Source organism: Equus caballus, chromosome 30 (genome assembly GCF_041296265.1).
Source record: "Equus caballus isolate H_3958 breed thoroughbred chromosome 30, TB-T2T, whole genome shotgun sequence".
In the NCBI taxonomy this organism is placed as follows: Eukaryota; Metazoa; Chordata; class Mammalia; order Perissodactyla; family Equidae; genus Equus; species Equus caballus.
Genome location: NC_091713.1, coordinates 37,802,407 through 37,824,302, shown reverse-complemented (window position 1 = coordinate 37,824,302; position 21,896 = coordinate 37,802,407). Strand labels below are relative to the sequence as shown.

Here is a 21,896-nt window from a genome sequence, read left to right as displayed (position 1 = left end):
CGAAGCCCACACCTGGAATCCGTCCTGGAGCCTGCGCAGGGGGCGGGGCCTCGGGGACAGGAGAGGGAGCGGGGGCTCAGGGGGCGGGGCCTCGGGGAGAGGAGAGGGAGCGGGGGCTCAGGGGGCGGGCCCTCGGGGTGGGGCCACAGGGAGCCGGCGCTCAGGGGGCGGGGCCTCGGGGAGAGGAGAGGGAGCGGGGGCTCAGGGGGCGGGGCCTCGGGGAGAGGAGAGGGAGCGGGGGCTCAGGGGGCGGGGCCTCGGGGGGAGAGGGAGCCGGGGCTCAGGGGGCGGGGCCTCGGGGTGGGGCCACAGGGAGCGGCGCTCAGGGGGCGGGGCCTCGGGGAGAGGAGAGGGAGCGGCGCTCAGGGGGCGGGGCCTCAGGGTGGGGCCACAAGGAGCCGGCGCTCAGGGTCGGGGCCTCGGGGGGAGAGGGAGCGGGACTCAGGGGGCGGGGCCTCGGGGGGAGAGGGAGCGGCGCTCAGGGGGCGGGGCCTCGGGGGGAGAGGGAGCCGGGGCTCAGGGGGCGGGGCCTCGGGGTGGGGCCACAAGGAGCCGGCGCTCAGGGGGCGCCGACCTGTTGCCGCCGGTACCACGGCCCCACGGACACGGCCTCCCCCACAGGCCTCAGGGTCGTCCCGCCCATTGGCCCCCACGCCTCTCTGCGTCTTCCGGACCAAAACCTAAAACCACCCCCTTGCCTCCCAGTTCCACTTCTGGGAATCATCTTACAGGTGTACTTCCACGTGTCTGAAGGACGCACACCCAAGGTTGCCTGTCGCAATGCTGCTTGTGAGAGCAAAGATTAGCAACCCTGATGTCCAGGAGAAGGGGTAAATGCAATTTATGATATATTTACATAATGGGATATAAGCTACTGCAAAAAGATGAGAAAGCTTTCTGTACTGATACGGAAAGGTCTCTGAGCTATGTTAGTAAGTGAAAAAGCAGAAGCAGAATTGTGGGATGCCGCCTTTTGGGGAGAAAGGAAAAATAAGAATATATGTGTATTTTGTTTGTATTGCGTGAAGAAACTCTGGGAGGATGTATAAGAAACTGGTAAGAGTGGTGGAGATTCGGGACATGGGCAGGCAGAGATGGAGGAGGGGGAGACTGCTGAAAACATGTATGTTATTTGAACCCTATGAATGTATTATGAATGTAGTATTCAAAATTAGATTTATGAAAGGGGGTGAGGAGGAGCAGTGAGTTGTGGTTGGGAAGCAGACAGACATCCGGACAGGCCAACAGAGAGCAGTTGGGCCTGCTAATGGTGGGCTCCAGGCTGACTGATCACAGACTCCCGGGCTGGGTCCCGGAGCTGCCTCATACCCACAGCAACCCTCCCGTCTCAGACTCCAGGCCCAGCCCCAGTGCTCTCTCCAGTCTTGCACTTGCTGAGATTCTGCCTCCCTTATTGCTCCCCACATATCCTCTTAGGGGACACCCACTTACTTGTGTCTCTTCTGTCAACCCAAATAGTCTAGCAGCAACAGCTGAGCAGGCTTTCCTGCAGCTGGGCCAGAAGGATGGAGGAGTTTGGAATTCTGTTTTCAATAAGAATAGAAACGGTGCTGTGAGGGCACCATTTGTTCTCCCAGAAGGGAGTCAGGCACTTTTGTTGAACCCAATCAATTTCTCTCACCTTGAGAAGAGGCTCCCCTGGTGGTCTTGGGGACAGCATCCCACTGTGAGGCGAGGCTTGGGGGAGGAGATGCCCAAGGCACAGAGTGGGCACGGAAGGTTACCCAAGGAGAGGAAAGCAGGCTGATTCTTTGGGGTTCACAGTGTCGGGAAACCCCAGGAACAGGCTTGGGTCTGAGAGCGTGCTCAGGGTCTGAGTGATACGAGGCCCAACTTGTTGTCTGCCTCCTTTAGATTATTCTCTCTCCAACCCAGTGCCAAGCAGACAAAGGCCACTCACATGCGCATGAGTGGACTTGACTCTGATCCCTCATCTGGGTGCCCCAGACGCCCCAGACCTCAGAAGACAGGTGGAGGAAGGGCCCTGGCAGCCAGGTGGCTCCTCTCTCAGAGCAGCCCTCGGCTCTACCTGAGGCAGCGGAAGGAGTGAGGGACGCCCGTGTGGCTTCACTTGTGCTTTATTACACAGAAGAATCCAAATATTTACATCCTGACAATTCTTACACTTCACACAGCTGTTGAAGACGTGGGACTGGGACCCAGAAGTGACACAGGGGCCAGTGGGCGGGAGAACTGGCTACACGGAGCCGAGGTAGTCAGAGGAGGTGGGGCCAAAAAGATCAGGGCCCCCGGCTACCTCCCATCGCCCTCTCTCACTCAGGCCAACTCACTCATCAGCTCTTCCACCTTCCCCTCCCTCTCTCCGTCCTTAGACCTTTTGTTTTCTGGAAAAGGAAAGTTGGGAAGGAGTTGGGAAGCTGGAGGAGAGGAGAGGAAGTCAAAGAGGGCCCCAGTTAAGGCTCTGCTGATCCCTAGTCTTCAGAGCTCAGCGCTGAAGTGGGGGCTTTTCTCTTGGTGCGGACCGAGGAGCTGGAGACCCGTGCTCCGTGGAGGACGTTCTCTCCACGTGTTGTCCTGAGAGGAGCTTGTGGTTGACACTGTTTGCTGAGGAGCCACACAGGGGCCAGGGCGATCCCTGCCAGGTCGGCAGTTCCCAGCGCCTCCAACGCAGCAGCCCCCTGGATGGATTGCTCCCTGTGGACGCCATTTGGAGGATTTCGTTGACCAGACAGAATGCGTTTACATGCAGTGAATTATTTGGCTTTTGGTGTTGTGTTTAATCAAAGATGTACACGATCTTCATGGTCTTCTGCTGATCACAATGGAGATAACCAGAGGAGTAACATACTGCCTTGCTAGAAAGTCAGTCAAACACAAAGAAACTTGACAGTCTTATTTCGGGTAAATGTACAAGGTCTGCTAGGCTTTTTGAATAGCAAAAATAGTTCATGGCAAACACCTCCACTCCCTTCCCGCACATCTCTCCTCTGATCACAGGGCCAGCCATGGCAGATGCCCAGACCTTTAGGGGCAGACGATAGGATGCCAGCGGTGCCACCCTGGAGCTTCAGCCAAAAAGCACTGGCCCCCTTGTCGTGGACAGGCCACCTGTCGGGAACAGTGCCTGTACCTCCTAAACCTCCAGCACATGGCCACTCCACTCCACAGCCCACTCAGCGCTGGCTCCCTGACTCCAAGCGGGACAGTGGCCACACAGGGAGGGGGCAGCTATGACGAAGGGCCTGGGTGACGTCCCAGAAGTCAAGGCTCCCAAAAATGACACCAACTTCATCATCCCTGGGACATCTCAGAAAAGTCGTTTCCCACATCAGAGTCAGCAACTCTCAGTTCCCAAAGTAGAGCAAACTCCTTCCATTGGTGGCTCTTGCTCAGCCCTGGGAAACGGTGAGACCGGGAGATCTCAGATAACCCAGTGAAAAAGGACTCCCCCACCGTGTAGTGAAGCCCACGCTGAGGCTGACCCTGTGCGAGGCCCCTAGGTTCTTCTGTCGTTACAAGGTCAGCACGTTCAGCTTCAGAGCCTGAAAGAGTCCAGGCAATTCAGCTGGTCAATCAAGATTTAGGAACCCACCAAGATCCACTCACGGTCTCCGGCTCACCCCGCAGCCTGGGCAGCCTGATGACTCCCGCCAGGATGTCCGTGAGGCGCTGGGCGCAGCAGGGAGGCAGAAGAGAAGCTGAGCTGCAGGCTGAGAAACTAGAGGGACTTTCTCAGGGTCGCCTTGGTAGTGGAGCCCGTGGGGCAGGGCCCGGCTGAGGACCACGACAGGGTTCAGGAGGAGGATGGTTGCACTCGGTCTGGGATCCCAGCCTCCTGTCCTGGTGTGACTGAGGTTGGGGTGCCCTGGAACAAGGCCCACCCTTTTCTGAGCCTTGGGTTCTCCTTTGATGTCTGCAGGAATGCCCCTGCTCTCACCTCCTCATCCTGACGTGGAATGTGTCTGTGCTTAGGGCGGGGAGCGGGGCTCTGGAAACACTCAGAGGCACTGGGTAAACCACAAGGTAGGAAGGTTATGACAGGAGAGGCAGAAGACTCGTGGCCTGTCTGGGGCACCCAGGAATCCCAGATGCCTCTGGTGCTTCCTACAGCACAAACATCCCTCCAGTTTGTTGGCCAAAGGCTCCCGTCCCACAGAGAAGGCAGATCCTGGGATGCGAAAGGAGGACCAGGGTTGTGGCAGGAGGTGGCAAGGGGCATATGATGAGAACCACAGGAAGGTGACCCAAAGCCAGAGGGAAGCCAGACAGCCCCGGCCTCCCCTGTGTGTACCGTGCCGGGACCCAGGAACCCTCCCTCCTACTGAGGGTAGAAGTTTCAATGGTGGCTGCGCCTGGGGAGGCAGTGGGAGCACATATGGGTTCCTTTGTCCCTGCACCCATGCAGGCTGAGGGTGGAACCACAGGGCTGGGACAAGAGGGATGGGAAGGTACGCGTGGAGAGGCTCTTCTGGTTCATGGGATCATCCACTTTCCCCCAGGTGGAGCACCTGGGATGGAGGCTTTCAAGGATTTGTGGCATCTTGTGATGTCAATGGGTAGCGCTAGATGGTACAGAGATGAGCCCCCTGGCAGAGAGCAGTGCCAGATTCTGTGAAACATTAATAGATATGGCATGAAAACCAAACAAGCAAACAAAAACCTGTTGTCAAATAATTTGAGGAACTGAGTTAAATGAAGCTCAGCAGATTCACTGCCACAGGAATTCTCAGAGCCTTTGCTACGCTGACATGCGCTGCGAATCTCTAAGAAAGGGACGTGGTGGGTAATATCCTCCAAAGCTTGTTTTAATAGGCTGTCTTTTTGCATGGCACATCTCAAGATTAATGGGACACAGAGCACATTTCCTATCCTGTCCGTGAGTCACGGGGGAGAGGCCCAAGAGCCTTGGGCAGGCCCCCAGGCCTTTCTCTGGGAGGTCCCCCTGCCCACTGCACCCTGACCCTGGACCTTGTCAGTCCCCACCCCAGTCCCTGTCTTTGCTTCTCTCGTTTCCCTGAAGTGGACAGATTCCCAGGTTTCTGGCCCACAGCTGCCGACCTGACAGGGGAAAGGCCCAGAGGAAGGCCAAGGGGAAGCCAGGCCAAGAAGCACATGTTGGTGACGGCCATGGGAGAGAGGAGACCAACGGAGCCAGGGGCCGGGCCATCCTGCGTGGGTCACGCTGTTGGGTTTCGGTTGTATTTATTTTACAAGCAGCCGTCATTCATGGAGGGAGAGGAGAGGGAAGGGAAGAGATGGGAAGAGAAGAATGGGGAAGACACTTATAAGTGTGAGGCGAAGGCTGACCCAGGGGGCTGGAAGCCCCTGCCCACTGACAGGCCCCCGCCTGCTGACGTGGCCCCCTCTGCCCTCAGCAGCAGTTCTCCACCCATGGAGGGGGGCGGGTTCCCAACGCGGGCTCCCTCTGGCTCCACGAAATGGCTGCCCTCCAGCCTGGGGCCTCCTGGCTGCTGACAGGAGATGACAGTCACCGAGGGGAAGCCATAGGTCTCCAGCCCAGGGGGCCGCCCAGCCTCGGAAGCTTCCAGAATGAGATCCACATCCGAGAAGGCCACCAGGGCCTGCGTGGAGTCGCAGGAGCTCTTCTCCAGCTCACTGGCGGCGGCGTAGGCTAGGGGCCCCGGGGCCCGCGTGCAGGGCCAGAGCCGCCGCAGGTCCTCCCGGCAGTGGGGGTTGAAGAGCAGATAGAGCAGCGGGTTGAGGCAGGCAGGCAGGGGCAGCACCACCAGCAGCACAGACTTGACGGCCTCCGGGGTGACCGGGAAGAGGCCCAGCATGGAGGCGAAGCTGAGGAAGGCCACGGGACAGTAGAGGAGCCCGTCTGCGAAGATGAGCCAGGCCATGTGCCTCACCATGGCACAGTCCCACACGGCCTCGAAGTCGCCGCGCGGCAGGTCGCAGTAGAGTTTGATGTAGGCACCGGCCACCACCAGGAAGCAGAAGGAGTTTGTCATCACCAGGGCCACCGCAAAGCCCAGGGCCGCGGGCTGGCCCTCCGGTGGGGCGTAGGGCAGGCAGAGGGGAGAGGCCCCGTACTCTCCCACCGAGGCAAGGGGCAGCGCGGCGGCCAGCCCGGCGAGCGCCAGGCAGCCCAGGGCCGCGGCGCGGACGCTGCCCAGGGAGGGCGCCTTGCCGTAGGCGCGGGCGCAGGAGATGGAGACGCTGCACTGCACGGCGGCCAGGGTGAGCAGCAGCACGGAGGCCTCGGAGCCCAGCACGGCCAGGAAGCCCGTGGCCCGGCAGCCCAGGCCCGTCTCCCAGCGGGCACCGTACTCGGCGAACTGGCCAAAGGTCAAGGCGTCGACGGAGGCCAGGAGGCCGCAGGAAATGCCAGTCAAGGTGTTGGCACCTGCGATGGCACCCACCACAAACTTGACAGGGGGCAGGGGCGCAGGCCCACCGGCAAACACGCTGAGGAGCACCAGTCCGTTACAGAGCACGGAGAGCAGGACGATGGCCCACACAGCCAGCCGGATGCCCCAGCTGTCAAAGAGATGCTCGCAGGGCTTGAAGGGGCCTGTGGGAGAGAGGATGAGACATCACCCCTGGGCCAGAGGCTGCTTGACACAGGGGCCTGGGGACAAGGCCAGGGAGGCTAACGCAGCCCGTTCCCTCTGCGGACCCCCTCTGAGGGAGGCTGAGCCGGTCTCTGCACTCAGGGATCTGCCGTCTGGGAGGCCGACAAGGTCTCTGAGAACTCCCAGTTAGGGGTAGTGAGAGCAACAGCGGGCATAGACACAGCTCTTCTTCTGAGGAGCTGCAAATGGGGTGAACACGAACCACCCCACCCAGAAATTAGAAACACATAACAAACATACACAGAGTATCAGTAACGCAGTGAGACAGGCACGGAGGGACGGCGAAGCAGGTTGTGCAAAGGAGCCACATTTGGAAGGAAGGAAGGGACAGGCTGGCAGAAAGGAGTGGAGAGGGCATCAAAACTGGTGACGTGGCTAGGGTAGAGACACAAGGGTGTGAGGGGCCCACCGAGAGCGACCCCTCTGCAGCCCAGGGCTCTGCTTCTCTGCCGGTGCCCAGTGGTCCACTAGGACCCGCTGTGGCTGAGCCCTGACCGGGCGTCATACCAGGCTGGCTCTCCCTTGCTCTGAGAGAGGGACAGAGACCACGTTGAACGCTCGTGGAGCCAAGCAGTATTGGGGAGGCGAAGCATACTAAGTAAGGCAAGAAGACCTCTGAGGTTTTCCAGTCTGGCTCACTAGACAGGTGGGATCCTGGTGTTTGCATCTTTTCCTCCAGGTTATGTCCTTAAATCACCTTAGAACTTTGGACATAGTGTTTCTCTTCATTTCCTTAGGCTGCAGACTCCCGTTCTGCAATGTATTGCTGGGTAGCTTGGAAATTTGAGAAAAATAGCTCTCTTGGGAGCTGGGTTTTAAATATATATATATATATATATATATATATATATATATATATACACACATATATTTTTTTTAATTTAGAGTGCTGTCTCTTTTTTTTTTTTAAGATTTTATTTTTCCTTTTGCTCCTCAAAGCCCCCCGGTACATAGTTGTGGATTTTTTTCAGTTGTAGGTCCTTCCAGTTGTGGCATGTGGGATGCCATCTCAACATGGCCTGATGAGCGGTGCCATGTCCGTGCCCAGGATTCGAACCGGCGAAACCCTGGGCCGCCGAAGCAGAGCACGCGAACTTAACCACTCGGCCACAGGGCCGGCTCCTATGTATTTTTTCTAATTACAAAATAATAGAGGGCAACTGCAGAAAAAGCAGAAAATATAACATGGAAAAATTAAAACTGCTTATGATCCCACCTCTCAGGGAGAACTCCTCATTTCGGTATATTTTCTTCCAGGTTTTAAATCTGTATATATTTTTAAACTAAATTGAGATTTTACAGTATGTAGTTTTTAATTCTCTTTTATTAAGTTAAAATTTTATTATTCACTTCCCCATATCCTCATCTTCCTCAAAAACATGTTTTCAGTGGCCATGTAGTTAACACTGCACCATTTGGAGGACCCGTCTGTATGAGCTCTCTTAGAAGCAAGCCCAAGTTGGACTTTGTCTGTAGGAGCTTTTTCACCTCGTTGCTGCCGATGCTTGGTTTTCAAGGTGCGAGTTCTGTGACAGTGCCAAGGACGCGGGTTTCTGTCAGCAAAGCCACCAGCTGCTTCCTGCCTCGCGCCACCGCTCTCCCCGCAGGCGGGCACCAGAGGGCGCGCTGCAGCCACTAAGCCCGCGTGCAGGTGCTGGGCAGCGGCCGGCAGCGCTGTTCCAGCCTCACCGGGGCAAGGGAGAAGCAGGGGACTGACCCAAAGAGGGAGGGACACTGGAAGATGGAGGCGAGTGAAGCAGGGAAGCCCACTGTCCACTCTGAGCTGTCCCTGTGCTGGCGAGGTGCTGTGCCGTCTGGGAGCCTGTTGGCGTTTATACCCAAGCGAAGGCACTTCTTCAGCCCAAATGCCTTAGGTTGAATTGCACCAAGGAGAAAGCGTTTTCCCTCTTTCTTTACGGCAAGACGGATTTCGGCTAGACCCCACAGGAGGCTTCCTCCGCTGAGGGGTCAGACAGGACAGCAAGGAGTTACCCAGATCCCGCACTGTGTTTATAGCCCGGAGAGTCTTAGGAAAGAGGACAGTGGTCTCCGTGGGATGCCGCAGAGAGGGATGGAGAAAGTGACCTTTCACAATTCCGTCTGCTCTAGGATTCTGCGGGTCTTAGGCTGAGGGAGTGCTCAGAAGCAGCCCCACCCTCCACCCTGAGCGAGGGGGTCAAGATATTCTTCCCTGCTTCTGTCTTCACTGAGCGAATTTTTTTTTTTTTTTTTTTGAGGAAGATTAGCCCTGAGCTAACTACTGCCAATCTTCCTCTTTTTGCTGAGGAAGACTGGCCCTGAGCTAACATCCATGCTCATCTTCCTCTGCTTTATACATGGGATGCCTACCACAGCATGGCTTTTGCCAAGTGGTGCCATGGTCCGCACCCGGGATCTGAACCGGCAAACCCCGGGCCACCGAGAATCGGAACGTGTGAACTTAACCGCTGCGCCACTGGGCCGGCCCCACTGAGAGAAATTTTTTCCCAGACAGATAACCTCTAACTGGCCGGTTTGAGAAGGTCACTTGGACTCCCCACCCCACACCCTCTCCCACTGCTGCCCCCAGCAGCCGTTCCAGGGAGAGAATTCCAGCTCCTTCCTCAGGAGTCACCAGCAGAGGCTGTCCTCCCCTGCAGGCTGGGTTCCGGGCAGAGAAAGTGCCTGAAGCATGGTGACAGACGTGCCAGGCTGAACTGGCATCTTGATAAACACTTGTCCCCAGTCCCACCCTGCCCCAAGGTGCCCATCTCACCTGGAACGGGGCTGCACTGGACACTGGGCTGTGGCTTTGTGTCCATCTCCAGCTGGAGCTCGTCCAGGTCCAGGTCATCTGAGAGGGGAGACCAGAAAGTGGCTGGGGGCCCTGGTCTTGGTGTCCAGCAAGCCCCACCTTTCTCCAAACGCTGCCCTTTGAGAAGCCATCCCGACTCTCTCGGCTGGCCTGGGTCAGTCCAGCAGCCCTGCACACCATTTCTACCCTCGAGAGTAAACCCTCAGTCAGTTCGCTGTTTCCACACGTGGATCCCCTGCCTCATTGGTTCTTCGTGGCAAACGTTTCACGCGAGCCTGGCTCTTCCTACAACTCAGTGCGCTCCCGCATCCCCTTCAGGCAGCCTGAGTCCAGGGCGCTGCTGAGAGGGAGGGCGCAGGCTGCCTTCACAATGGGAGCCAGGAGTCCCACGGTTCTCCACACTGGCCCGTCCGCACCGTAACCCCATGTCCAGTTGTAAACACTGTGCGTTAAGGAGGGCGTCTTCTTAAGACAGAGCGGGGAGCTGCAGCGCGTTCAGAGGTGGGTGAGTGGAAGCTGCTGGGTGAGAAACAGTCCAGCGAGTGAGGTTGGCGGGAGTTGGTGAGGATGTGATGGCTGCCTCAGGGAGCTGAAGGGCTGTCAGGCGTGAGGCACATGCACCCTGCATGCTGTGCTGTCTCGGGGGAGAGCCAGCGCCAACGGATGGGTGTGGAAGGAGGCAAATTACGATTCAAACGGAGAAGTTGAGTTCTTACCAACACAAGTCAATTCCCACAATTAGATTGTCCGACAGAGGGGTAGGACGGAGGCCCAGGTGTGCAGAGTGCCTGCCTGACATATGCCGGGCGTTGGGCATGTGTGGAGGAATTTGAGGGTGACCAAGACATGGCCCTGCTCTCGAGGAGCCCGTGGAGACAAACGAGGATCAGGCCCTCAAGACAGCATGCACTGCACCGACTAACAGATGTATTACCTTGAGGGCTGAGGCTTCTCGGGCTCGTCCTGCGCACCAGGCACTGCGCCTCTGAGCCACCCCCACAGTCTCATCAGCCGTCACAGCGGCCGCACGAGGCAGGTGCCCCTTTGCCATCATTTGACAGATGAGGAAACTGAGTCTCGGGGAGTTGAGTGGCTTGCTGCAGGTGTCACAGCCGGCGAGCCACAAGGCAGAATTCAAACCCAGTTTTGTCCATCTAGAACCCGGACGTTCAACCATCGCTCTTCCCAGAGGGACTGATTTGGGGGCGGGAGGGTGTTGAGGGAGCCCTACAGATATGTGAGCTGGGCATAGCTTGTCACTGGGATATGGGAGCAGAAGGTCCCTAAGGTGAGAAAGAGCACTTCTGTATGAGTCAGAGGCTGGACGAGATCATCTTTAACCATCCTCCCGACTCTAAATCTGGGCTCTGCGAATCTGCTAGTCTGAGGACATAGGGTTAGAATGGTAAATCCACTGTTAAAGAAATTCTGTAACATGTTTGGGTCAAATGGGATTTTTTTTTTTTTTCTTATTCTCTACTGCAGTGTTTCTTAAACCAGGGCCTGCAGACTCCAGAGGCGTTATGGACATCCTGGGGGACCGTAATTCTATCAGAATTTTGAACTGACAATCTAAAACATGTTATAGCTTATAAAGACAAAACTCTCTTCTGCAGCAATAATTCATCAGAGAGAGACTTTTTAAGAATAAGAATTTAGTTTCTCGAGAAGTCAGACTGGGAACGATGTCCAAGGCCCTCAGGGGTGCAAGAGAATTGCGCCTGCACGTTGTTGAGGTCTGAGAGACAGCGCCCTGTGGCTCTTCCTCCGTCCGTCATTTGGCGATGGAGTGGGGACCGCTCGTGGCTGGTCCCCATCTTTGGCTCACGTGGTTGTTTCCTGTGTGGATCCTTCTTCTCCACTTAGAGAGTGAGCACTTCCAGTTGGGAGTTCTCGCAGGCGGCAGGAAGGCTCTGGGAGCTGTCCTGGCCCGGACACCATCTGGGCGGCAGGAGGCCGAGGCGTGCCCAGAGTCCTGGCATTTCCTTCCCTCTCCACCTTTCATAGCCTGCCCGCCCTGCCCTCCAGAACAGAGCTCAGCAATTCTTTGAAATCAAAAGGCATGAATGAAATACAGGGGCGAAACCCGTGGACCCGGCTGAGGCTGGAAAGTCACAGCCAGGGTGTTAAGTAACCACTCTTCAAACGAGGAGGAAATTGGATCTGGCTGCCACGGCAGCTCCTGGCTTTCCTTCCCCGGGCTCATTAGCTCCCACAGGAAGTGGGGGGCCCTGCCCCAGCTCCTGTTACCGGCGGCAGGCAGCCCGTGAGCCGACGCCCTGCGGTCCTCCCAGACCTGAGCCTGGTGGAAAGTTTCACCTGGAGGAAGGAAAGTTTCCATTCCTCCTTCCAGCCCCTGAGGGAGTGTCCAGCAGACATCCGGGACCAGGCGCTGGACGGCCGTCTGCAGGCCCAGAGCAGCCTCGCTGCGGGCTCCTCCTCGCACATCCTCACGCCCTCCCCAGGAGGGGCTTTAGTGAACCAGGACGGGGGATCCGGAGACCCCCAAGTGCCTGCACAACGGTTGGCCTCCCTAAGCCGCGTCTACATCTACACCCTCTTACACACGCACCAGAGGGCACCTGGTTCTCAGCCGCCGCAGCTGGAGTGGTCTGAGTGGACATCCTTGGCCATCTATGGAATCCTCTAACGTGAGATAGAAAGATGTGTCCTGTCATGCTCATTTTACAGATGCGGGGACCCAGGCTCAGCGAGGTGATATCACTTGCCCCAGGCTACCAGGCTGTGAATGGTGTGGTCGGGTTTAGAACCCAGGTCTGTATACACCATCACGAGATGCTTTCTTTACGTGTTTAGACTGGATTGTTCTGTTGAGTTCCTCCATGGATATGTTGTCCTCCGTGGCAAGGGGGTTAGAGGTTGAAGAAGAAACCCCAAACTCAGGGGCCCTTTCCTCCACCTCCTGATTCTGCGTGTGTTCTGTAACGCGGGGTGGGGGAGGGCAGCCTTCATCCGAGACACTGCCCAGGAGACGAGCCCTTGGAACCCCCTCGGGCGGCTGTGTCCAACCTTTTTGCCCCAGAAGCAACCGATGGGGTCCAAGACGGCCGTGCTGTGATGGCCTCCTCTGCGAGGCATTCCTGCCCCCAGTGGCCTGTGGCGTCTCACTGTGGCGTGCTGGGGCCGACTGGAGGGGCAGGACAGCTCCCACGGCAATGAGTCCCTACGCTGTCCCAGTGAGGGGACTTGTTCTTTTCTGTAAGCAGGTTTCCTTTCATCGATTTAATTCCATCCTACTTGGCTCAGGTTGATTAGAAAATGGATGTCTTCTCTGAGAATGCTCTCCAGTTGAAGGGCCCATGTGGTGAGGAGGTGGCCGTGGGGAAGAAACACTCAATCTGCAAGGGTGGCCTGTCGCGGGACATGCACGTGCGACCTGAAAGGGCTCTGCGAATCTGGAGGCATTAGCCCTGTCATTGTCATGGTCATTCTCTCTCCCCATGAGCCTCTGGGGCGTGGCCTTGGAGTGACAAGGGGCGAGCAGAGGCAGTTTTCTTCCAGGTCACCAGTGTCCCTGCCCGAGGTTTCCTTTTGCAGCCCTGCCAGGTCCCCTCAGGGTCCCTGAGCCTCCTCCCAACTTCCCCTTATAGCACCCCCCGCCCTGCCCGGGGCCCCGTCACTCACAGTGGTTCTCGGCTTGTCCAGCGAGGAGGCCCAGGGGCCTCTTCGGAGCCTCCTTGTCTGCAAGGTGAGCGTCCTCAGCCTCCCACTGCCCTGAGGCCTTGAAGAAGCTGGTGCATATGCCATAGGCGCAGCATTGGTAGGCGTAGGGTGCCTCCAGGATCCTGGGGGCGGGGGCGAGATGGCTGGCTTAGGAATGGTCAGGGGCCGGGCACTCAGCACCTGCCCTCTGACCCCGAAGCACCCTGATTCCCACGCAAGCAACTTCCTGGGCTTTCTCTGTGAGGGTGTTGCAGCCTCCGAAGGGCTCTGAGCATGTGCCAGGCTTCTCCTCGTTCACCTGGAGAGCCGAGACAGGGAGACGCGCTTTCTGTCCGCAATTAGGGAGGCCCCCCAGCAGGCTCAGGGTGGGAGCAACTGACCCAGGCCATGCAGCTCCGGGGGCTCGGTTCCCCGCCCGGGCGGCAGCTCTTCTTTTACATTAAAGGAGACGGGGTTCTCCGACGATCCTTCAGTCTTGCCCCAGCAAGACCCACACCTGGTCCCTGACCCAGCCCTGGGCGCAGCAGAGCCAGAGTCGTGCCCTCTGAGGGTGAGGGCAGAGGCCTCGGGCATCTCGTTGGTCTGCAGCAGGTGAGGCTCAGGCCACACAGGCTACAGCCACGGCTGCATCATCAGGAGGCCTGGATGCCATTAGCACCGGGCCCTGGTGTGCAGTCTGCTCTCCCCTCCTTGGTGCCCTGGGCGCTGCCCTGAGTCCAGGGCCCAGACGCTGCCCAAGGATGGGCATCCGGGTGCAGAGAATGGGGCAGGGAACGAAGAGGCCCCCACAGGAGGGCTGGTGCTTGGGACGGGGGAAATGCTGCAAAGGAGATGGAGGGTGGGGCACGAACCCTTCCCACTCAGTCTTGGCCACACCCTAAGCCGCTGGGCCACCAGGCTTTTCTTGGGCTGAGGCCCTGTGGCTTTCTCCCTGTCCCTCCACAGCCTCTCCCGCTGCCCTGGGGCCATCCTATCCAGGCGTGGGGAAAGCCAGGCCCTCACCTCAGTTTCGGGAAACTGTCCTTGGAGAAGGTCTGAGACAGAGCCAGGTTCCCCTTGAGCTTCAGATGCATCAGGCCCCCGAGTCCGGCCAGGGGCAGAGTGGTCAGCTGGTTGTCGGTCAGGTCCCTAGGACAGCGGATGGTGAGGGTTACCGGCAGTCAGTTGGGCTGCTGGGGGGGGGGCGGGGCTATGCTGAGGGTGTGGCCAGTGTGCCTGGGATGGAAGCAAGAGGAGAGGTACAGAGGAGAAACCACCACAGAGAGAAGGGGAGGGGTGGTCAGGCTGCCAGAGGCACCGTCCGTAACTCAGCCAGTCAGTCAATCATCAAACAGTCATCCAATAGTGCCAGCTACATATCAGGGACGTTCTAAGGCAATGCCGAGCCACCCCAAGTCAGCTAACAGGGCCGTCATCCCCACTCCTGCGCCTGGCCTGAGCCCCATTCGGAGCCTCTGTCCGCCCCACAGGGCATCAGCTTGTCCGTGCTGGCCCCCATTCCCCTGCTTTTCTGATGATACAAGAGGCCTGAGCCGCCATCTGGCCTCATGCAGGGATTTGGTCATCCTCTCCATCTCCCACGGCCGGCTCAGCAGCCAGAGGTGAGGGCGTGCACCGTCCTCTACCGGAGACGCGTTAGAGGAAGCTGGGGCTCCAAACCAAACACACACCACAGACTGTGCGTCGTGGAAACAGCCTGGCCGGGCAAGCAGGAAGCCTGGGGCTGTGGCCAGCTCCCTGTGTGACCAGGGGACTCAGAGAGCTGCCTGAGCGTCGATGTCCTCATCCCTCAAAGGGATGAAAACACCCCCTACCTATCTGGCAGGAGGAGAGCAAACAGAAGCAGGAGAGGGAGAATTCTGTGAGGCTCGGCCCGGAGCCCAGAGAGCAGCAGACTGGAGAGGGCAGTGGGGAGAGGGCAGTGAGGGCACAGGAGGCCGCATTCTGGCCCTCTACTGTGAGCAAGCTCCTCCCCTGGGCCTTGGAGGGCTCTCCTGTGAAGCGAGGGGTGGGGCTGGACCATCTCAGAGGCCGGGGCTGGTGCTAGCTCAGAAGGGGTCTTGGTGTTAATCAGAAAGGGCCCTGGCTGGGTGGACACACCCTTATTAGGACACGCAAGTGGCTGGCCGTCAGCTCTCCCTTGGCTGGGAGACCTTGTGCAGTGAACAACCTGCACCACAGTGTGTGGCAGCCCCGACAGAGGCCCTTCCAGCCCCGACGTAATGACCATGCAGCCAGTGCTCTGTGCTCCCTGCTTACATCCTACATAACTTAGAGGACCCTCTAAGATCGGCACCCTCTACAGTCATGCGTCACTTAACAACGGAGACACGTTCTGTGAGAGGCACCGTTAGGCAATTTGGTTGTTGTGTGAACATCACAGAGTGTCCTCACACAAACCTAAGTGGCACAGCCTACTACACACCTAGGCTGTGTGGTACTAACCTTAGGGGACCATAGTCATGTATGCAGTCGATTGTTGACCGACACATCAGTGTGCGGCTCACAACTGCACAGCAATGCTCATGCAGGCCCTGCCGAGCTCTCTGAGACCCTGGCTCCCATGTCTGCTGCCACCATCCGTGTTGTGAGGGAGTGCCAGGGCGCACAGCCTCTTTCCCGGTGCAGGGGGAGGCTGGGGGAGAGGCTGGGCATGGGTTGGGCTGAGCGGCCCTTAATGTCCAAGCATCCCCAGATGACGTCCCGGAGCTCGCAGGAGGCGGCTCTGTGCCTCAGGCCCCACGGCCTGTCAGCGGACTGTCAGGAAGACTGACGAGGCTGGAGCCCGTCTCCCTGGGACGTGCGGGCACACAGTCACACACGTCCCCGCCCTGCCCCCACCGGCCAGACCACAGTCCCGACTGGTCTCCAGCATCCAGGAGGAGAGCGACGTGGGCACTTACAGCTTGACCAGGGAGCGGAGGGTCACGAAGGCCTCGGGGTGGATAGTCCGGATGGCGTTCCAGCTCAGGTCCCTATGAACAGAGAGGGTGTGACAGGAGGGGACAGCGACAGTGGACTGAGGGGGCAGTGGTGGACTCCTAGGTCCCACCCTGGGCTATCATTCACCCGCCCCATCTGAGCGGCCCCAGCAGCGCCACCCTCAGCCCTTTGTGGAAGGTGCCAGCTGCCTGGCTCCCGATGCGGCTGTGGCCCCAGAAAAACAGATGTAGCAGCGTGGCTTAGAGCCTCCTGGACCCTGGGGAACCAGCTGGAGAAGGGGCTGAGAAGCCACGTGGAAGGGGAAAGCCCTCCTCCTGAGTGTGCTGGGGCAGGGAGGCCGTGTGTGTCACTGACCCACGTGCTGTGGGTCTGAGCCTGCTGGGAGGGCACCCTGGGCGCGGGTACTCACAGAGCCTGCAGGGAGCTCAGCTGGCTGAAGGTGTCGGCTCCAATTTCCCAGATGCGGTTGTGCTGGAGGCCGCTGCAGCGAGAGAGCCTGGATGAGTCAATAGGCTTAGGCTCTGGCTCGGCTCCACAGCCCCCGCGCCCTGGGAGGAAGAAAAGAGAGCCCCCCGCTTCTCCTGGCGTGAGAAGAAAGGGCCCAGCCCACAGAAGTCACCGGAATTAAAGGGAGCACAAGGGGATCCGGTTGCCTTGGGTAAGTGGGTCAGGAGACAAAGCCACGAAACCATCCCTGTGGCCCCAAAGGGAGTCAGTTTCCAGGGTTCCCACCGGGCCTGGCTCCCAGCCCAGCCCAGCCCAGCTCGCCCGCGGGTCCTCCAGACCTTAGTCCAGCAGAGAGCACCGACCAGCCCTCAGATGGCCCCCGGGACGGGTCTATGCCTGGAAGCAGAGCCCAGTGGACTGGTTGTCCGAATGGGAGATGGACCCTGGGCCTCAGCAACATTGAAAGCCCTCCTTCTTTTGGCATCTGGACAGATAGGGGAGACCCCCACACCCCTACTCTGCTGTGGCCCCAGAAGGCATTTCCCTGCCTAGGGACACGGGGCAGACGTGGGGGCCCTGCTGGCTCGAGAAAACGGAAGCTGGGTGGAGACAGCTTAGAGAATCTTTTGAGTGTTTTGTTCCTTGTCAAATTCGAATTCCAGGTTTCATCTTCTGTGTATGGGTGTGCGTGTGCACGCATATACATGAATGTGTGTTCACGGGGTGGGGACAATGAGGGCACGTGCTCCAAAATGCAGGGCCCCTCGTTCCTTTGATGGCCCCTGGGCCAGCCCACCAGGGCCCACTGTGGTCCTGTCCCTCTGCTGTGGCCCTGACCCTTGGCTGGCTGTAATCACTATTGCACTTCTGTGTTGCCGTTGACCCCCAAAGAGCCGCCTTGAGATTCCTTTTGGGCACGGGCTCCTGGGCCCATCCTCCGTGAGTCCCAGGGGCCTCGTCCAGGCCTCTGCCGCGCTCCCCACCCTAAGCTCTGGGTTCGATGAGCCCAGAGAAGGGAGAACGGTTGGAGTGTGTTTGCTGACTCCCCCACACCTGCCCGGAGTCTGGCTGGCACGCCGTCCCCTCTTCCCTACCCCAGACTCACATTTCCTCCAGCTTCTGACACCTGTGCAGGCTGGGCAGCTCCTCGATTTGATTATGAGACAATTCCCTGGGGAGAGAGAAAGACCAGGGCTGGGGGCCAGGAGAAGTGGCCCTGGCCGGGGGCTGGGAGGACCCTGCAGGGACATGGCTGTGACAGGCCTCACACCAGGGCACCCGCTTGCTCCGTCAGACTTGTCTTCATCCCGCTGGTGAGTCCCACCCTCACCGCAGGGCCTGGAGGGGCCGAGCTGGCATCTCCCCTGTAGGGTTGCCCCGTGCAGATGAAGGCCTGAGGGACCCCGGGAGGGTCCTGGGGGAAGGAACCGGAGGTGAGGGGTGTGGAGATGAGGACAGAAGTGAACGGTCCAGTGGTGCTGGTGGATGGAGCAGCGCGCACCGCTCAACAACGGGGAAAGAGGCACAGAGGGGGACAGGCCTCACTGAAGGACACACTGCCAGGCAGTGGCAGGGCTGGGTCTGGAGCTCGGGCCTCCGGACACGCAGTCTAGCGCTGTTCCACCTGGGGTGTCGTCTCCCCATCTCGAGTGTGGGGACGGTCTGTGGGGAGGACCCTCAGAGCCCAGCTGGAGTCAGGGGAGTGAGGATAACTCCCCTCGACCTCACAGGCTGCTGGGATATCCCGCGGCTCTGTCTCGTGCAAACAGAGCAACAGGCCCCCGACTGCACGCCTACTGGGTGTGAGCACCGTGCGCCGGCTGCTCGACAAACATCTCACCTCACAGATTTGTCCTCATTCTGCAGACGAGGACCCTGAAGCTCGAGACATTAAAGAGTGAGTCTAAACTCACACGGCAGTAAGAGCCAGCCTGGGGGGTCTAGTGGTTAAGATTCTTTGCTGTCACCCCTGTGGCCCGGGTTCATTTCCTGGGTCAGGGAACTACACTGCCCGTCTGTCATTGTCACACTGTGGCGGCTGCGTGTGGCTGTGATGCTGAAAGCTCTGCCACCGGGATTTCAGATACCAGCCGCGTCACCCATGGTGGACAGGCTTCAGCGCAGCGTCCAGACTAAGACAGACTAGGAAGAAGGACCCGGCCATCCACTTCTGAAAAACTTGGCCATGAAAACCCTGTGAATGGCAGCGGAGCGTTGTCTGATAGAGCTGTAGAAGGGGAGAGGATGGCGCGGAAAGACTGGGCAGGGCTCGGCTCTGCTGGACAACAGGCGGCGAGGAGTCAGAATAGACCCGACAGCACTAACAACAAAGTAGGTGGCAGAGCTGGGCCTCAAACCCAGGTCTGACCCCAGAGACCACTGTCTCTTTGCCCTGAACCAGAGGGGACGGCCCGGACAGGTTCTCAGCAGCAGCTCACGTTGTCCCTCTCTGCAGGAGACAGGTGACCCAGTGGGACAGAGCAGGAGGGCCCTTTCCCAGTCCACGGCAGTGAGGGCACAGGGCCGAGACTGGAGAATGCTCATGAGCCACTCACAGGACTCGGAGCCTGGGCAGCTGTTGGCACATCCCCGGTGGGAGCAGCCGGATGCCCGCGCGGGTCAGGGTCCTGCAGGGAGAACAGAGACAGTGCTGGCACCAGGCCCAGGGCCCTACCATCCCCGGCCTCCTGTCTTCAGCTCTGGGGCTGATGCTGACGTGGGAGGGGAAGAGGTGGGAGGCACAGGGTGGGGGTGGGGCTGTGGGGAGAGAAAGCAGCCCTGGCACCTGAGCATGGAGCTCCCCTGGGACTGGAGGAGGCTGGGGGGGGCAGCGGACAGAGAGGGACACAGCCCAGGGGCTCTGATGGGCAGACGGTGCCTGCACGCCCAGCCCCACCCGACCCGCCACGTCCCCATCCAGCGTCTCGTAATGGTCTCCAGAAACACGGGGTCTATAGGACAGGGACTAGAATCTTCTCTGCTCTCCTTAGAGAGGAAGGATAGCCATGGGCAAGGAGTCTACAGAAAAACACCCCCGTGGAGTCATGAGAACCAAGCACAGAGTTTGCTCCCTGCGCCTTGGGGAGGGGAAGAGGTGGGAAAGAGGGAAGGCCCAGGGGCGGGCAGGGCTGTCGGGCAGGCTGGAGAGTGGGCTTGGCTTATGGACGGAGTGTCCAGGAAAGACTCCAGCCAAGGCCATCCTTGGGGAACTTTGACTTCCCTCACGGGAAATTTTCCAGATGCCAGGGAATCTGGGGGAGACAGAAAGGCACAGAGGAGTGTGCCCGACCCGGCCACGAGCGAGCTGTGTGACGTGGGGCAGGACAGCTGACTTCCTGACATCACTCTGGTGTCTGCTTGGTGGCCCCATTCATTCTCTTAAGTGCACCGAGGGCCTACTGTACTCTGGCACCCGCTCCCCTCTACAGGCTACAATAATGGGAATATGAGAAGGTCCTTGCTGGGGTCAAGCTTCAGGCAGGAGAAGGAAATGGGTTTTCACAACCCTCCTCCCCGTCACGGGTCTGGGGCCAGGGTCAGGAACCCTGACGTCAGAGCAGAGTGAATGGGGGAAGCCCAGCTTCCTCATCCTGACCACCTGCCACCCCTGGCCTTGCGGCAGCAGTGTCACATCAGGAGATGGCCATGGCCTGGGGCCGAGCCAGGCTGGAGCCAGCAGCAGAGGCAGGCCAGATAAGGGGCAGGCAAAGAACCTGGACGGCCTTAGGCAGAATAGCTCCTGGGGGCGAAGCTGGGGCCGGAGAAGGGGGAGGCGGGAGCGGCCACTCACAGGATCTCCAGGCTGGTGGTGCCTTTGAGGTCTGGGAACTCCTGGATGTCCGTGGCGCCGTTCAGGGATCTGGAAACAGAGGCAACAAGCTCTGAAGGGTTGGGTGGAGCGTCTCACCATCCGGCTCTAATCCTCAAGATCTCCCTTTCAGAGACTCCCCTTCTCGGGGAAATGTCATCCTCCCCGCAACCTCCCTCCAAACGTCCTAGGTTGCAGGCCCTGCCCGAGGCTGCACTGTGCTTAGCACGATCCACGCGGCCCTTTTCCTACGTGGCTCAGCCCACTGTCCCCAGACAGAGCCAGCTGTCTTGAGCTCAGGCCCCACTGAGCAAACCAGCACAGGAAGGACCATGGTGATGGCCTCTGTTTAAGGCAACAGCTTGGGCGTTTCTGTAAGGTCCCTGGCTCTGGGCTTTGCTTATTAGAGCTGACGCAGGGCCTCGCTAAGTTGTCATCTCCTAGGGCTTTATCAGAACCTCTCACTGGTCCTTTCATGCTGCTTCAGACCGAGGGCTCCCCCTCCATGCCACCCCCATCTCGGCGAGGACATGGACCACACGGGGCCTGCGCACAACAGGAGCACGAGGACACGGATGTTGTGGACCCAAGGGGGTGGTGTGGGGTCTAGAAAGGAGCCCAGGAGCTGGAGTCAAGGGTCCTGGGTTCAAGCCCAGTCAGGACCTGAGAACCTCAGAATCTGTCTATAAAGCGTCTTAACAACACAGCCTCACAGGCACGGGGTGAAGACAGAGTGCGGTAAGGGAGGTGCACACCAAGTGCGTGCCTGGAGATGCTGGTTCTGTCACCGTGATGCCCTACGCCGAGAGTAACCCCAGGAAGCTTTTTTGAAGGAGTGGGGCTCAGGCTGGGAACTAAAAGAATGGCAGGGAGAAGATGAAGGAATGTCTTCGGGCTAAAGGTGGTCCAGCAAAGGCCCCGGGACCCACGCTCCAAGGCCACGGGAGAGCCAGACCTCAGCCAGGCCTTAAGGAGCAGCGGCCTTGAGCAGGACTAAAGAGCCTGGATGGAACTCCCCGACTGTGGAGAGGGCCCTCCTCCCATCTGAGATGGAGAAGAAGCCACAGGGAGGGGGAGGCGGCCGTGGAGAGTGGACCGGTCTGCAAACAGGCCTGAGCCCAGCGGGGGCTGCAGCCCTGAAGACCACACCCTCCAGTGGGGGCTGAGCCTTGCGGGTGGGGGTCTGCAGATGGGGGCGGGGGCGGAGGAGCAGTGAGGGAGGGAGAGGTCCAGGCCACGTCGGCCTTCCGAAGCCGACTTACAGCGTGTGCAGCTTCGGCAGGTACTGGAACGCTGACCTTCCCACAAACTGGATGGGGTTATCGTAGAAGTGTCTGCAAGAAGATGCGAAGTTCAGTTCCTTGGCCCTTTCAGCCGGGACCATGGAGACCAGGAGAGCAGCCCCTCCCCATGCTCCTGCGCCCAACCCTGTCCTCGTCCCCCAGACGCCGCTCAGCACCAGGACACGGAGGAGCCAGGACTCACATGGTCTGCAGCAGAGGGTTCCCCACGAAGGCCCTTTCCGGGATGGCCTTGATGTTGTTGTTGTGGAAGCCCCTGGAAGACAGCCCGGGGTCAGCGAGGACTCGGGGAGGAGGGAGTAGAGGGAGGGACCTGAGTGTACGGAGCTCTCGGACAG

General features: G+C 59.1%; 1 protein-coding gene across 4 annotated transcripts in view; it reads right to left on the bottom strand.

Moving 5' to 3' along the window:
- Positions 1 to 2,083: 2,083 nt before the first annotated feature.
- Positions 2,084 to 21,896, bottom strand: part of LGR6 (leucine rich repeat containing G protein-coupled receptor 6) — a 111,145-nt gene continuing 91,332 nt past the window's right edge. For all 4 annotated transcript variants that reach the window (XM_070255913.1, XM_001916343.5, XM_070255914.1 and 1 more), the window contains 11 exons: positions 21,743 to 21,814; positions 21,520 to 21,591; positions 20,240 to 20,308; positions 19,005 to 19,076; positions 17,555 to 17,620; positions 16,412 to 16,483; positions 15,963 to 16,034; positions 14,062 to 14,187; positions 13,021 to 13,181; positions 9,337 to 9,414; positions 2,084 to 6,520 (listed from right to left, as the gene is read on the bottom strand). In XM_070255913.1, coding sequence (XP_070112014.1) covers positions 5,265 to 6,520; positions 9,337 to 9,414; positions 13,021 to 13,181; positions 14,062 to 14,187; positions 15,963 to 16,034; positions 16,412 to 16,483; positions 17,555 to 17,620; positions 19,005 to 19,076; positions 20,240 to 20,308; positions 21,520 to 21,591; positions 21,743 to 21,814 — 2,116 coding nt within the window. In that variant the 3' untranslated portion in view covers positions 2,084 to 5,264. The remainder of the gene's footprint in view (positions 6,521 to 9,336; positions 9,415 to 13,020; positions 13,182 to 14,061; positions 14,188 to 15,962; positions 16,035 to 16,411; positions 16,484 to 17,554; positions 17,621 to 19,004; positions 19,077 to 20,239; positions 20,309 to 21,519; positions 21,592 to 21,742; positions 21,815 to 21,896) is intronic.